The sequence below is a fragment of the Daphnia pulicaria genome, chromosome 7 (genome assembly GCF_021234035.1).
Source record: "Daphnia pulicaria isolate SC F1-1A chromosome 7, SC_F0-13Bv2, whole genome shotgun sequence".
Classification (NCBI taxonomy): Eukaryota; Metazoa; Arthropoda; class Branchiopoda; order Diplostraca; family Daphniidae; genus Daphnia; species Daphnia pulicaria.
In genome coordinates, this window is record NC_060919.1 from 15,198,804 (window position 1) to 15,214,489 (window position 15,686).

The 15,686-nt window shown below is 39.8% G+C and overlaps 3 protein-coding genes across 4 annotated transcripts; 2 read left to right on the forward strand and 1 right to left on the reverse strand.

Moving 5' to 3' along the window:
* The first annotated feature begins 133 nt into the window (after positions 1–133).
* Positions 134–4,593, forward strand: LOC124351010 (ATP-dependent DNA helicase Q4-like). Its single transcript, XM_046801760.1, has 5 exons — positions 134–358; positions 430–1,502; positions 1,571–2,555; positions 2,630–3,229; positions 3,292–4,593. Exons 1-5 carry the CDS (start codon positions 263–265, stop codon positions 4,333–4,335), a joined length of 3,798 nt encoding a protein of 1,265 aa, XP_046657716.1. The 5' UTR covers positions 134–262; the 3' UTR covers positions 4,336–4,593.
* Positions 4,376–11,186, reverse strand: LOC124351011. 2 transcript variants are annotated; one of them, XM_046801762.1, is made up of 4 exons: positions 10,685–11,186; positions 5,358–5,689; positions 4,903–5,291; positions 4,376–4,833 (listed from the first exon to the last, which is right to left on the reverse strand). In XM_046801762.1, exons 2-4 carry the CDS (start codon positions 5,619–5,621, stop codon positions 4,635–4,637), a joined length of 852 nt encoding a protein of 283 aa, XP_046657718.1. In that variant the 5' UTR covers positions 5,622–5,689; positions 10,685–11,186; the 3' UTR covers positions 4,376–4,634. The 2 variants fall into 2 exon arrangements, with proteins under 2 accessions (XP_046657718.1, XP_046657717.1); XM_046801761.1 differs by lacking the exon at positions 10,685–11,186 and adding an exon at positions 5,726–6,230 and having other exon boundaries at positions 5,358–5,667.
* A 223-nt stretch (positions 11,187–11,409) lies between these two features.
* Positions 11,410–12,855, forward strand: LOC124350943 (cytochrome b5-like). Its single transcript, XM_046801679.1, has 3 exons — positions 11,410–11,559; positions 11,642–11,719; positions 12,288–12,855. Exons 1-3 carry the CDS (start codon positions 11,557–11,559, stop codon positions 12,666–12,668), a joined length of 462 nt encoding a protein of 153 aa, XP_046657635.1. The 5' UTR covers positions 11,410–11,556; the 3' UTR covers positions 12,669–12,855.
* The last annotated feature ends 2,831 nt before the right edge of the window (positions 12,856–15,686 follow it).

Sequence of the window (15,686 nt, forward strand, 5' to 3'; positions counted from 1 at the left end):
TTGATTTGGATTGAAATTAATTATAAATTCCTTAATTTCCGGATTTTTAGTTTCTTGTCGTTATTTTAAAATAAATTTAAAGTTTAAAAATTTACTTTTAATCAATTGCAATTAAGTTGCGTCCACGGCAATGTTGTGAGACAAGCAGAACACAGACAAAACCCGGGAAAACACCAAAACAATACGTAACAGACAATCCCCTATCCCGCGTGCAGTGCCTCGTTTGTCTTGATATTTTTTAGACCGATAAAGTTTTAAAGAAATGGAAAAATTTGATGATTTACTTGTTGATAGCAAAAGAACAATCAACAAGTGGGAACACGAATTTCAGAAAACAAATGGAAGGAAACCGTCAAAGGTTCTATATAACTCTTCTTTGTCGTTTAAAGATCGTCCAACTGATGCCTTTTTATTTATCTGTTTCTCTAGGAGGATTTCAAAATTGCCCCTTGTGAAGTGACAGAAGCCTACAAAGTCTATTACAAAATCAAAAAGAAACAAGAGCTAGTCAAGAATGAAGCATCTCCTGAATCACAAGCCAATAACTCAACGCGTTCCCACAATGATGAGGATGTGCCCATAAAGGAAGTACCTATTAAGGACCCAGAGATGGATCCTGGACCTTCAATTTGGGGAGAGCACTTAAACAAACATAAACTTGATCAAGAGATAGCCAAACCAAAAACGGTTTCCTCGGGGACCAATTCTCCCACGTACTCCAAGCTGACTGAAAAGCTGATGAAAGGTGCCAAGATCAATATTAGGACTAGCCTCACTCGTAAACTTGTCAGCAAATCCATCAGCTCTCCAGTAATCAAATTTAACGATAGCCAGCTCAACAGCAGTCAGTTGAGTGAAGCCTGTGATAGTGAACACAATAGCAGTTTATTTCCCAGTCCTGAAGAGGATCGACCGTTTCCCGTGATTCACGCCAAGAGAGACGAGAATCAACCCGTTCCCGTGAATGGTGAAGCAAAGAGGGAAGAGCCTCCTGAATTGATTAAAGGTTTTAATAAACCTAAAATCGTTCAGCACCAAGTCATGCACAAGCAACCGTTCAGCTTGACTATGGCACGCCAACGAATCGCCAGCAGACAAGTGGATCTCCAATGGCTAGACGATTGCTTAGTGGAAGGCGGATGCACTGTCCCGAGTAAACCGGAAGTCGTCGAAGACCAGGATGTCATTTATTCCACAGACGATGAAGCTCCCAAACCCAAAAAATCCCCTACCACCTCGTCGAAAGCCCCACAATCTACCGTCAATCAAGTAACTCCTCCACCGACCGTCAAAAAACGTAAATTCGAGCCCGACCAAGTTCCTGAATGCAGCCAAAAGAAACCCAGGATAGATCCATCGCCAGATCTCGAAGAAGATAATGCCCAGGAAAACACGCTCGATCCAATGAAACAAAACAGTTCAAATTCTCCTGAAACTAAACCTGTAAAACGTGCAGCTAAATTGAACGCAACAGACGCAGCCAAACAGGAAAGACTCGTCAGGTATATCTTAAATCTATTTGTTTGTACGTACCTTTTTAAAATTAATGATTGTTGTTTTCTTATTGCAGTAAAATGGCGTCGGGTACGGCCAACCAAAATTTCGTGCGAATCAACTTGAAGAAGAAAGTGTATGTCCGCGGGAAGAAAACCCAAACGGGAGGATCGTACAAGCGACAGCAATGGAAACAAAGGCAGAACGGTGGATCAGGTGGTGGCGGTGGTGGAAAAGGAAATTACACAGGTGGTGGTGGTGGCGGTGGAGGAAAAGACAAGTACAAAATGGCCTCGAAATGTCGTCGATGCGGAGAAATTGGTCACTGGGCCAAATCCTGCATGAGCGATAAACTCTTGTCCATGGAAGAATTGAAGGAGCAAGGAGACGAGGAAAACCTCGAATTCCCCACGCTGGAAGAAGCCATGGAAAAAGCGGAAGAAGGAAATAGCAAACAGAAAAAGAAGAATGAACCGCTCAGTAAGGAAGGGGAAGAAGATTTGCAGTTGGTGGAACTGCCTAAAATCAATCAAGTCGAACCGTATTGCTCCCCCGGCGATCCTGTTCCGCCGATCGTCATGCAAACGCTGAAAAAATTCGGTCACTCCAGTTTCCGTCCAGGCCAGGAAGAAATTGTGATGCGGATTCTTTCCGGAAAGTCAACTTTGGTTGTACAGAGCACCGGTGCGGGTAAAAGTTTGTGTTATCAGCTGCCAGCCGTGATCTACGCCCAGCGTTCACCTTGTGTCACGATCGTCGTCTCGCCATTGGTTTCGCTGATGGAAGATCAAGTGTCAAACCTTCCGTCTTTCGTCAAGGGCATTTGTCTCCACTCTGGCCAATCGGAAGGATTCAGGCAGAAAAATCTTCAACTTTTACAGTCAGGTGCAATTCAAATTCTCCTCCTGTCAGCCGAGGCGGTCACCTCTACCGGTCCGTACGGATTAATTACACTCTTGCGCACCTGCCTACCACCTATCGCCTTTGTTTGCGTAGACGAAGCTCATTGCGTATCGCAATGGTCGCACAATTTCCGCCCGTCTTATCTCCGAATCTGCAAGGTAAAAAATAATCATTCGGCTAAATTCAATTGAAATTCTCATTTTCGTTTTTTCCAAATTCAATTTTTTCACAGGTTCTCAGAGACAAAATGAATATCCAAACTATTTTAGGACTAACAGCCACGGCTCCCAAGTCTACTCTGAGGAGTATCGCCGACAATCTGGGCGTTGACAACGAGAACGGAGTGATCCGGGGTGTGTTGCTGCCAAGCAATCTTTATTTGTCAGTTTCACGTGATAAGGATCGTGACGCAGCTCTGATCCAACTCCTGGAAGGCAGTCGCTTCGCCAACTTTGACGCCATCATTATCTACTGTATCAGACGGGAGGAATGCGAGCGGCTGGCCACTCTACTCCGAACCTATTTGAAAGATCCTGTCAAGGATTTGGAGAGCAAAGGAGGCGGTCGTCGTCGAGGCATATCCTGGAGCGCTGAAGCCTATCACGCAGGATTGACAGCAGCTCGGCGAAGTTCTGTGCAGAAACAATTCATGACGGGCAAGATGAAAATAGTCGTGGCCACCGTAGCCTTTGGAATGGGTATCAACAAGTCAGACATCCGGGCCATCATCCACTACAACGCTCCGAAAAATTTCGAAAATTACGTCCAGGAAATCGGTCGAGCTGGACGTGATGGTTTACCTGCCCACTGCCACGTTTTCCTAAACTCGGAGGTAATTTAGTAAATGATCCTGTCTAATTGGATTACGATCCTAATTGTTTTTCTCTTATTCAGGGAAGAGATTTACAAGAATTGAAGAGATTCATTTACGCCAATTCCACTGATCGTCACGTTTTAAGAAAATTGATGAGAAAGATTTTACCGGAGCCTTGCGATTGCCGGAAAGAAGAAGACGGTTCCGGCCAATGCAAAGGTCACGAAGTGGCCATGGTTATTGAGTCGACCATTCAAGAGCTGGACATGCCGGAAGAGAATATTGCGACGCTACTCTGCCACTTGGAATCTCACCCGTCTCGCTGGGTCCTTGAAATTGGTTCAAAAGTTTACGCTACGTGCACTGTCCGGTGCTACGGAGGACTCCTCCAGCTGAAAATGGCCGCCAGAGAGTGTCCGGCTCTAGGTGCAGCCCTTGCCCTACAGAAAGCGGATTCGACAGCCGTCCGGACCTTCGCCGTTGTCGACGTTGCCCGTCGAATAGGATGGGAAAGTGGTGCTGTCAAACGTCAGTTGAAATCACTGGAATGGGATCGTTCGGCCGTTGCCATCGGTGGTAAACCGAGACGTTCGGGCATCTTGGTGGAGTTTAGCGACCTGGCGTTCCACCTGCACGTCCGCGGAGATCTTTCTGAGGCTGAACAAGACGCCGCTTTAGAGTTCATCCATCAGCGCTGTATGAATCGCGAGGCCACTGAAATTCAGCAGCTCCAGCGCATCCATCAAGCGCTGCTCAGTATTTCTCACTCCCAAACAACTTCCTGCTGTGAGACGGTGGACGAGACCAAGAGCGACAAATTGCGGAGTTTCATCAAAGATTATTTCGAAGAAGAAGCTGGAGCTTGTCAACCTGTTGAAGAGGTCGTCCTCTGTCCGGATAATCAAGAACAATTCATCCGGGCCTCCATCCGCAGTTTGATCCTCAATTACCGTGATCAGACTTTCACCGCCCGATCTATCGCCAGGATCCTTCACGGCATCTCCAGTCCGTGTTATCCGGCAGAAATTTGGGGTAAAGCTCGTCAACATTGGCGTGCCCAGCTTCACCAAGATTTTAACCTCCTCGTCCGGATGGGCGCCCAAGAATTGCTAGCTCTAAAATGATGATTGCTATACTTTTTTTAAAAAATGAATTTTTAGCTTAATTTTCTCTTTTTTCTTGTATTGATACATTTTTGAGACGAACATGAAATATTTAATTCCTTAAGCCAAATTGTCAATTATTTCACAAAAAAACCGCCACCCCAATTACTTTGTTCGAGGGACAAACTATTTTTTAAAATGTAAAAGGGAAAAATATATAAACTTATTTAGTCATGTGGGTACTAGGCAACTACCATATAAGTCAAAAGTAGGTACCGTTTAAGTAAAAAAAAATTTCGTTGGTTATGTTGTCATGTTGGTTAATATAAATGGTTGTGCGGGCAATCATCACTGTAATCCTGAACTTGGGGCTCTGAGAAGGCAGCAGTTTTGTGGAAGGAGCTACTGGATCCGATTTTCGAATGAATGCGGAACATTTTCTCCGTTTTAATCTTTTCCCTGCACAGGCGGCAGCTGTACTTTAGAAAGGCCTTGGCGTGAAAGAAGCTGAAGGGCCCACTGAATAAATGAATAAATGATGGGATTATTACAAGAAGAAAACAAAGAATTTGAATAATGTTTAACAACCTGTGGGTTCTTTCAAACACTTCTTCTTCTTGGTCGACGGAGGCGTTGTGCTTCCAGAAGTGGCAGTAGGTACGGATGAAGAAGAGCAGGGGGAAGAAGTAGCCCGGGCTGAGGAGCACAAGGAAAGCGAAGAGTAGGCGCCCGACAAACAATAACCTCTCCCGCCCCTCCAGAAAGCGCTCAATTGCACTGTTTCCCACAGGATTCTTGGTCGGTTTGGCGGATGAATCGATTTTGGCAGCAGCAGCAGCACTGACGGAGCAACGCCGTTTACGGCAGAAAGCAGGTAACTTACCTGGCGAGGGGAATGTGGCTATGATGGCAGTTTGATCAGATGAATCATCGTTTTCACAAGTCCAGCTGCTATTCATCTGTACGTCAGAATCCACCTGTTTGATGAAAACGATGAGTGTTATGTTTATCAGTCCACCGTTGAATTATAACATTTGTCTTACTGTGGTAAATACTGGTTGGACACCTTCGGCTTTGAAAGATGAACTGCTGCCGAGCAACGAGTATTCCTTTGGAATCTTCCAACTGCTGACGCTTTGTTTTATTCTGCTGCACATAGCCTTGGATTCACCACAGGCTCCCATGCAGTCTGTTTCCTTAGCCACCGTCCAGCATTCTCCCGTTTCCTTGTCTTGGATCTGGACCATTTGCTGAAATCCTCTAGATATCCCATCTTCCCAGTCCCAATCACCTGGTTTTTCATCCATGCTTCTTTCTACTGTTGCTGGGCTAAATACACTTGAGCCGAATTACCTGAAGAAAGGGGTCATTGAATCTGTGAAGGAAACAGTATCAAACAGGTGAAACATACCTTTTCTGGGTGACAAAATTAACAAAATTAGGCTTGGCCACAGATAAATAACAATCACAATCAGTCATAGGATAACTGCCTAATGATTTTCACACACGAAACAAAAAAACAAATGTCTTCCGATCACGATTTCACGATTAATGAGATAGCGGAATCTTTTAGTCGTTATTTATTTGTGAAATCAACGCCATCTATTATCGATAATGTATTTAATCTAAAAGGCACTCTAGCGCTCATATTTAGCAACAATTAGCATGAGATTCAAATTTGAAGCAGAACTGATTTGAATAAAAACAATTGGAAAATTATCAAAATGGTATGGCATACCATGGGGACAATCCTCTTTATTTAAGTTTTTTAAATCACTAAAACATTTAAGTCTGCTTCTTCCTCCTCATCTTCTTCCACATCTTCTTCTTCCGGTCATCATCGTACATGGTTTCTTCTTCTTGAAAATATCTAAACTGGTCACGTATGAAATTCTCTTTCTTTCAACTTCTTCCTATATTTCTCTTCATCTAAACTTCTTCCTCCATGTACCCTTTCTCTCTCTATTCTACTAACTCCTCTTCCCTCACTTCATTATTTCTTTATTCACCCATTTTACAATCCCAGCAACCATCGATCAAACAGTTCTCTATATGCATTTCGATTTCCCTATAATGCTTTTCCACGTTAATTGTTTCTTTATTTATTTTGTTGAAAAAATACTTTTCTTGTTCAAAAATATCTAGATCATACAAGGTCTAGATCTCACACCAAGGTATGAGCAGCAAAACAAAACGAAAAAGATTAAATGGTTAATTACAGGAATCGAGCTTACAAATTCTGCCAATGACTTTACCTTCGAAAAATCAGCAAAACCAGTTATAAAAATTAAAAACAAAATTACTCTTATAACTGGAACGATTGACCTTATATAATCATTCCGATGACACATGTCTTTTAAACCTTTTAAATTTCCATGAAACTTCAAAAAGGCGTCCTGTACTACGGGACCACATTTTCCTATTATTAATTCTTCAATCAAACGTAACGACTTGGTGTTCGTGTCGTTACTGAGTTGCCTGCAATTCTTTCGCATTGCATTTTTTCGACTTTGAAAACAATAAATTAGACAAATGTTTGACATTAACTTAAAGAAATTACAAATTTCAAATGTTTATCTTTAAAGCAACATTGTTCAATCATTCAAAATTTAATTAGATGACAAAATATTTAATAAAGCACAAAAATTGTAGTCACGTAACGAATTAAAGGTATAGTAACGTTACCGGAATAAACCGGATACAGCAAATCGCTGCTGATTGCAGCGCCAATCGACTTAACGGAGGAATCGGTTAACTTAGGGGTGGGGTTGAAACTTGTGTGGAAGAGGGTGATGGAAGCAGAGTCATTTTTCAAATTATTTTTATTATTTAATCATTTAAATGGCTCTGTTTTAGGTGCTAAAACCGAAAACAGATTTTATATTGTTTGTACTTTGTCTATAAATATGCGCAATGAAAATATATTTGGAAATTTCTTTTTTCTTATTATTTATTTAGTTGATATCAAAGAAAGTCTATCTTTGTCATGTTTCTGCATAGTAGGAAAACTCTTGTCTATTAGCTATATGTGAAATAAAGACGCCCCTGTGGGCTTTGTCGGCTTTGTAAACTGAGATGCGTCTCGGATTTATGTTGGACGAATGTTAGCGATTGACATCAAGTTCTCGACAAAACAGCACGTGCGTGAGCTCAAAGGCTACGTGAACAGCAGCACGTAAAGCATTTTCTCTTGTTATCGGCTTTTATTTTCCTCCACGTTTCAAGTACGATCATTGCGTAACAGTCTTATAAGATTTAAAAACAAAAGGGTTATTTCAAGATCCAATAAACGCATCGTGATAAATCCGATGCCATCAAAAGTTTGACACTTTCGTCAGACAGGATTCCCGAATCAAAACGAGAAAGTTGGCGTGTCTGAACACGTCAGAATTTGTCAACACGACTATAGAAATCAGGCTTTCTCAAAAGCCATGGCGATATACATCTTATCGTAAAAGTTTAATGTTGAAATCGATTGAAATATTATATTTTAGATAAAGATTTTTAAGTAAATTTTTTTTGAACAATAATCGTAAAATTATTTAGCAGATATTTATGGAAAATATCAAAACCAAAAGTATTTGCATTGTTTTCTTATATTGAAAAATGTAAACGAATGGACAAGTGCGTACCGGCTTGAACACCATGCAATCCTTCATATAGGGCCTACAACCGAGTTGATGGGAAAATAATGAACATTTGGAATAATTTTCAATCATGGAAGTCAACCAACAAGACTTTACGAGTTCCAATTGCGTAACCGGATCTGTAATTAGCGATGGAATTTCGACTCCCAGCGGAGAAGACTTGAACAACCAAAGTTTTCTTCGTTTGATGGCGAAAGTGAATGAGAAAAACCTGATTGTATTGGAAAACGAACGCTTGGCGAATGAGTTGAGTCTAGTCCAATCCCAACTAACAGACTCCCTTTCCAAAGTGCGACAATTCCACATCGAGTTGGCAACTACCAAAAGCGAACTCGAAAAACAGAAAAGTGTCATTACTGACATCACAGAGATAAATCTCCGCTTGACAAATGATAATTCGCGGCTTGAGCGAAAAATTAAAGACAGGGATAGACTTATCGCGCTTATCGCATCAGCTCCCCACTGGACGTATGTTCAACAAGATCTGGGGATTCCTCTTCAATTTACCCCTATTAATCGGACGTTATTTGAACCTACAAAATTTCATGATGATTTGTTACAGCATAATTCGAACACTGCAGAATTCGTTGGGCCTGAACACCCTCCCTACGGTGCGGTAAAGGCCAAGGATGTGCTTAGATACGAAGCAACCGAAGAAGTAGGCATGAGATATTTATCGGATGACAAAAATCCAAATGAATTATATCCGTTGTCACTTTTGCAAGAAATTAGGTCAAACCAAAATTCTCCCGAAAAATCTGATTTCAAGGAGAAGAAAGACAATCAATCCCAATCTAAACCAGAAGAAAGAATTGCATTGCCCCTTAATCCCGAAAAAGACGGTGTACTACAACTACAAAAAGACATACCAAAAGACCCGAATGCATTGCCCCAGAATTCAGAAAAATCTGATTCGTTGATGAAAAAATTTAATAATAAACTGTTGGAGTTGAATAACAAAATTAACTTTCTTCTAAAACCAAAAGACCCGCATGCACTACTCCAAAATCCCAAAAAATCTGATTTGCTGGAAGACAATCAACTTAAACACAAACCGGAAGACCCACAGGTTTTGGGAAACCCGAAGGTGAAACAGGTGCCTGAGACAGATAAAAAGCAGTATATTGGACAAAATATAAAGAAATCATTACTATCCGTCAAAGAATTATTTCAACCTCGGAAGCAGACGGAACTGGAGAACAATCCAGCAGAGAAAAATGAACCTAATAATGTAGAAAAATGCGTAATAAATGGGAAAACGTTTCCCATTTATAATGAGGGATTTCCTTTAAAACTTGCAGCAGTCAATTACAATGTTTGGGAGAGTATAGGAAAACCTAAAATCGATAAATTAGAGTATACTTTTAGCAAAAAAAGTAAGAAAATTGTACCATTACTAGGGCAAATAAAAATAAAAATTTTAATCAACAACAAGAAGAGCATTATTCCAATCCTAGTTATCAATAACCCTTCGAGCAAGGATGCGAAACAAGAAGTCAATATTATTGATTTAATTGAATAAGTTGTAGAAATAGATTCTCATAGAATAATCCAGCAGAGAAAAATGAACCTGATGTAGAAAAATGCGTAATAAATGGGAAAACGTTTCCCATTCAAAGAGTTAAAAATGAATTTAAAATTGCCACCATCAATTACAATGTTTGGGAGAGTATATAGGAAAACCTGAAATAATTGATAAAAAAATTCACTCTACTCTAACGGGAAGCAGAAGTGAAAATTAAAGTAAACGAAGAAAAGATAATTATTCCAATCCTGGTTATCAATAACCCCTTGGAAACGAATGCGCTAAAAGTAATCTTTATTGGAAAGAGTGATGTTCCATTAAAAGGCGTGAAGCCTCCGAAAAAAGTGGATGTCTTTTTAAAGAAGTTGAGAAATTAACCTATCATGAACTATGATATAAGCGCGAAACAATGGCAAAACATTTGGCAGATAATTTCTCACAAAACAAACTTGACTTTGACGCTGATTGCCTGACTTTATTTGACTTTGTTTTAACCGCATAGAATAAAAAGTCAAACGAGAAAGTTGGCCTGTTAATAAGCTGAACACTTCAGAATTTTTGTTTCAACATTTGGATAATTTGCAACGCACAAGATATGATTATACTGAAACATCAACACGACTATAGAAATCAGGCTTTCTCAAAAGCCATGGCGATAAATTTTCTTAACGTCCAATTATAACCGAATTTTGTGAAGTCTGGTTTCTAAGTTTGTGCAAGTGTGTTTTCCTAAATGACAAAGTTTGAAATCCCTGCTGACGTCAAACCCGGTCAAACCAGAAGACATCGGACTCTTAAACTTTCGATGATTAAAAAGTCCTCTATAGGAAAAATGGTTCGACACATCGTTAACCTCTGACTGATGGCTCTCAATCATCATGTCGCGATGAGTAATAAGTCAAGAAAATCGGTCGTACGTGTACCCAGTCAGCTACATGACACGTGTGCGAGATTAGACGATGAACTAGCCCTTAGTCAGCGCTTCCCATTTACAATTCGATTTAATAACATTCAGCGATTTTGCACAAATAATTGCTCGTGATTTTAATTGCAAAATCAGTTGCTAGGTGGGACATTTTAAATTATTTTAGCCAATTAAATTTAAGACGTGGAAAAATAAATCAAATAAATTTGTATACATTCAATGTCAATCTAATACTGAACCCGTCGACTGTATATATACGAAAGCCAAGCTGACCTTATTATCTCTGAGCATGTTGTTGTCCAGCACAGCCAACAGTTTCGGGAATATGAGAGGCGGGACTGATTGCGAGCCTCAAACGAGCCCAGGGTTTCCAGCCAATGAGATGCTGGGAACAACAACATCAGCAGACGCGACCCTTGTTGATTTCACTGTATAATTCACGCACGGAATGACTTGGCAGAAAAGGTTATTATTGAGGTTGTTTGTTCCCAAACTTTCCAACGACGTAATAGCTCAATAACTTTTCTTTTATGGTCAAAACCCGTTCATCACGTGAGGCCACGACGCCAATCTTCCAAGACAACAACAACAACAACAACAACACTGCGTATACCGGAAGATAAACAATCGCAGATGCATATTTTTTTTAAAACAGCCATGGACATATATAGTCTGTTCATTGACGTCAAAACATACTTAGTCGCTCACTGGTAAATCCAGACATAAATACATTACGCCATTTACACTACGACACTGTATAACCACGTTTTGTTATTATAGAGTTGAGCTATAACCTCAATTAAGTCGGCTAGAACTAGTTTAGAAAAATAATGGCGACTTGGCAGTTGGCATCAGGCCTTTTTCGAAATTTGTATACTACGGTAACTATGACTTGCTATTTCGTCATCTCAAGCTTTGTTTACATCAGCTGAGAATTTCAGTGCCATGGCCGCTAGAGGTCTCTGCACTGCCCGGGACTATATAACGGGCGACGGGCTTGGTGCATTTCCAAAATCACTTTCGAGTCTCTCAAGTTTTATTAGAGAGTTGCCATCAGCAACACAGAAGCAAAATTTTCACAAGTTTAATTCCAAGAAGATCTCTTAGATTTCCCTCTATCACGCCGTTATCTATTTCACAACAACATGGTAAGGCCATCTGTCGTAACCTTTTATATTTAATTGACCACACAGTCGCGTGATTATAATCGTTATTTCAATTATTTGATAGATGGATACTTCAATAGTCGAAACCATCGACATGTCTTCATTGAAATCGGCCTTGACAACAGGGTCGTTGAGTCAACAGGTAAAACATTTATTGATATATTAACAATAATAATTTTATTGTGTTAAATGTCGAATGGGGTAACATAGAATTGTATTGGGTTGAAATCACGTTAAATGGGGAGGAATAACGACCTTGAATCAAGAGTTCAAAGTTAGCGCAAATCTTTCGGTAGACGTCAGATATATTTTGCGCATTACCAATAACTGAAAAGGTTTCACTTATGTGACGGCCAGACAGTGAGAGTGAAACCTTTTTCTGCCCACCTAAATAAGTGTCGCCACTTAGATTTGATCTTTTTCTACTTTTTGTTGGGGGAGGGAATTTGAAGAAAAAGGCCGACTAAAGTGGCAAATAATTTCGCCAAGCCAAAGTACAAGACTACAAGATCGTATAACAAAACAATTTTATACTGCGGGTTTCTTTTGGATAGTTTTATGGGCTAGTATTTGCCCGGCAACTGAACAAATGCCCTTGCAGACGCGTTGCTATAACCTTAATGATAAGAAATGGCGCACATTGGCGATAATTTAAAGTTGTGATGCAACAAAGATTTAATGAACGTCTTGTTATTATTTGGAAATTGTAGATGCTCTCGTTGGCCAGCAGTACGTTCCGACTGGCCGCAACAGCGCTGACCCGCCTCCAGCAGCAGCAGCAACAGTCTGAGCAATGGCAGACGGAATTGGCCAGTTTGGCCCACCTGCCGGAATATTCGCTGCAACAGGTTTCCTGGCACGACCGACCCGACGACTGCTGGATCGTCCTCAACGACAAAGTCTACAACGTCACCAAACTGGTCGACGGACATCCGGGCGGAATGGAAGTCATGATGGAACAGGCCGGACGCGACGCCACTTCCGCCTTCCGCTCCGTCGGCCACTCCATCGATGCCATCGAACAGGTCGACGAATTCCTCGTCGGAATCTTGCCAGAAAAGGAGCGGATGTACCTGCGCTCCCGTAAATGACCATGAAATACTCTTCCGGCTTCCGGACCCACAAAATCTTTGAAAAGTTGATAATTTCTTGCCATTTTTTATTCACATCCATAGTATGACATTCTGATTTTGTTACTATAAGTTATTTACTAATCCCAACTGTGATAATTTTGTTAATCCAATCCTTTGCCATGATTAAACGATTATTTGGTTTATACTTTATAGTTATTATACGATCACGTTTTATTTTTATTGGAGAGGGCAACTAGAAATTATTGATTAGTTAACTGCTAACTATAGCTAAGGTTAAACTATTAATTATTGATTACAGTGCGTTACAGTGCATTTTTAAAATATCAACTGAAAATCAGAAATTTCCGTCCGGTTAAAAATATCATTAAGTTTCAAACGGTTACGCAACTGAAATAATTCAGTACCCTTTCAAATTTCAATTGCTCTTAAAAACTGAACTAATTGCAATTAGATTAAATTTCTTGTTGAAAAACAAGCGTAAAATTATTTGAATTAGGAATTTGAAAACTTGGTTCCGATTAAGATACAGAATGAATGAAAGTGAAATTTTTAAGAAAAAGGACAATTTTCGATGCCTGCGGAGTCAGCCACCGTTATACGAAAGTTATAAATAGACCCTAAGAGAGTCGAGTGAAAGTTATCCTACCAATTGCTCTATAATCTACAAAATCAATACGGAATCAATGCGGAAAAGTAAGCATTTCCAGCTGGAGAAAAGAGATGATCTCAAAGAATTCTATAATGAAAAAAACGAGCTAATTGATTTTTTCATGGAAGATCCGCACGACTGGTTCATGAGAATGGAAGGGAACAGGAGGATACAAAACCGGATTTGATAGGAAGGAGCCCGGAAGGACCGGAAGGAAGTAACCGAAGTAAAAGGACCAACACAAAACGGATTTCGTTCAACACTCAATGGAAATTAAATAATATGAATAAATTAGTGATTCCGTGCTGTTGCATATGAGTTCCAATAATAAACATTTCTTGACAAATTATTTTGTTTTTCTTTTTTCATTCCACCGACTCGTTTTGGCTGTATATTATGTAACCAATTAAAGGAACGAATGGACCTGTTACTGTATACAAATAATTTTCACGGCAATATCCTGCGTCTACCCAAATTAATTTACATCTCGCATGACATTAATTTTGATCTTTCGAAAGTTTTATTCTAAAGCAATCAATTTTAAAAATATTTAACTTTCTTCTGAGGACAGGTAGACTGTGTTATTATGTAACGGATGCACGCAGTAGCGAAATGGCGCCACCGTCACGGAACTAGACCCGAGAACTGAGAATTTCAATATTTAAATCGACAATAAAAATGGAATGAATTACAGTTTATAATTAATTTCTTTTGAATTATATGCGTTAAATCATTCAAATTGAAAATTCAATGATAAATTTAAGATTAATAGTATAGGGATATGACATTTACACCAAATTGTACGCTTTTTGATGACTGCTGATCACAGAATGTTACTCAAAACCTATATGTATAAGAGTGAACATTATGGATAGAAAATCATCTATTAGCCATTCGATTACATTCACAAAAGTTGATATAAAAATTATCATAATGCTGGCAGAAGAAATTCAACCAATATTGCCATCAGCTGTGAATGCTCAACCAGTAAATGAAAAGCTACCTAATCAGAAAATCAAGTCAGCTAATAGAAAAGCCAGAAGAGAAGCATGGAAAACTCAAATGTTGCAAGAAATTCTGCAAACCGAAAAACAACAGCTATTACCGGTACTACCTGCTTCCGCTATTCCCGAGCCCATCAAACCGGATGATCAGCCGAAACCGGAAGTCATGAAGAAAGTGTCCGTCAAACCCCCAAAATCAAAATATTTCATCAGAGGACTTATGGGGCTATTTACCTTCACGGCCATGTTGTCCCTCGTGCCGTCTTTGATATCATTCTTCATTTGGATATTGCCAGAAAGTTCATTTAGGACGTGGGTTTTACTGGCCTTCCGTGCTGTCCATTCCCAAACTACCTTACCGTCGATGGCCAGTTTTCTCATTACGGCCTTTACACTTTATGGCACGAATATCAGCAACAGCTTATTCAAACTGATTCCAGACCCGGAAAACATGTACCGGGAACTATTCTCAGCGACTAAAGGCAATCCTGAATTGCAGAAATCATCAATAAATAGCGTCAGAGGCTATGTAGCGCTTCTGGTCTACTTTAATCTTCCCAGGCAGGTCTACAAAAAGAAGTTTCAAATGGACTACGGTCAACTTTTGACGTACCTCAGGTTTAAAAACTACCTCAAATTCATGGAAGTCCATACCCTTTTGAAGACCAGCAATCGCGAACGGTCCAACTCTGAACAAGTGGAGAGTTGGCTGAAAGAACTACCAGTCAAAGCCAACACGGTCGACAAGTTTCTAGATGAATTAAAAACGCTCAAAATCAAGTTGAAGCCAATCAGATTCTTCAACAAAATCATAATACCTGTCAGTACGGTCGTAGTCCTAGCGACTTGTTTTTTCCTATTTTGTGATTTCTCCGATGAAAGTTTACCGATTTACGTCAATCTGATTACCAAAATTGGACAAATGTGGTTGCCATTGACAATGTTCTTGTTGTCGATCGTCGTGTCCGATCCCTATGACACTAGGCCATTCTTTTTTCGCGACATTATTAAAAAGGAAAACATCAAGACCTTCTATGAGAAATTGGACGAATTTTGCGACGAAGAACTACGGAGAATATAGAACATGGGTTATAAGTGCCTTACCATTCTGTTCGACAAGATAAATTCATGACTTCGTGTTAAAAATAACTTCATTAATAAAAATTTCTTTAAAAAATAATAATTTTGTCGGTCTTTTTTAATTCCATCGACTCATGTAACGCATTAAAAAAACTTGGCCTACTGTACAAATAATTGTCACTTGAATCCTGATAGTCTACAGGCTTGTTATACACATACGTTTATTATCAATGTGTCTAACATTTTCGATAAGAGGAGTATATGTTGTAAGACTCCTTATCT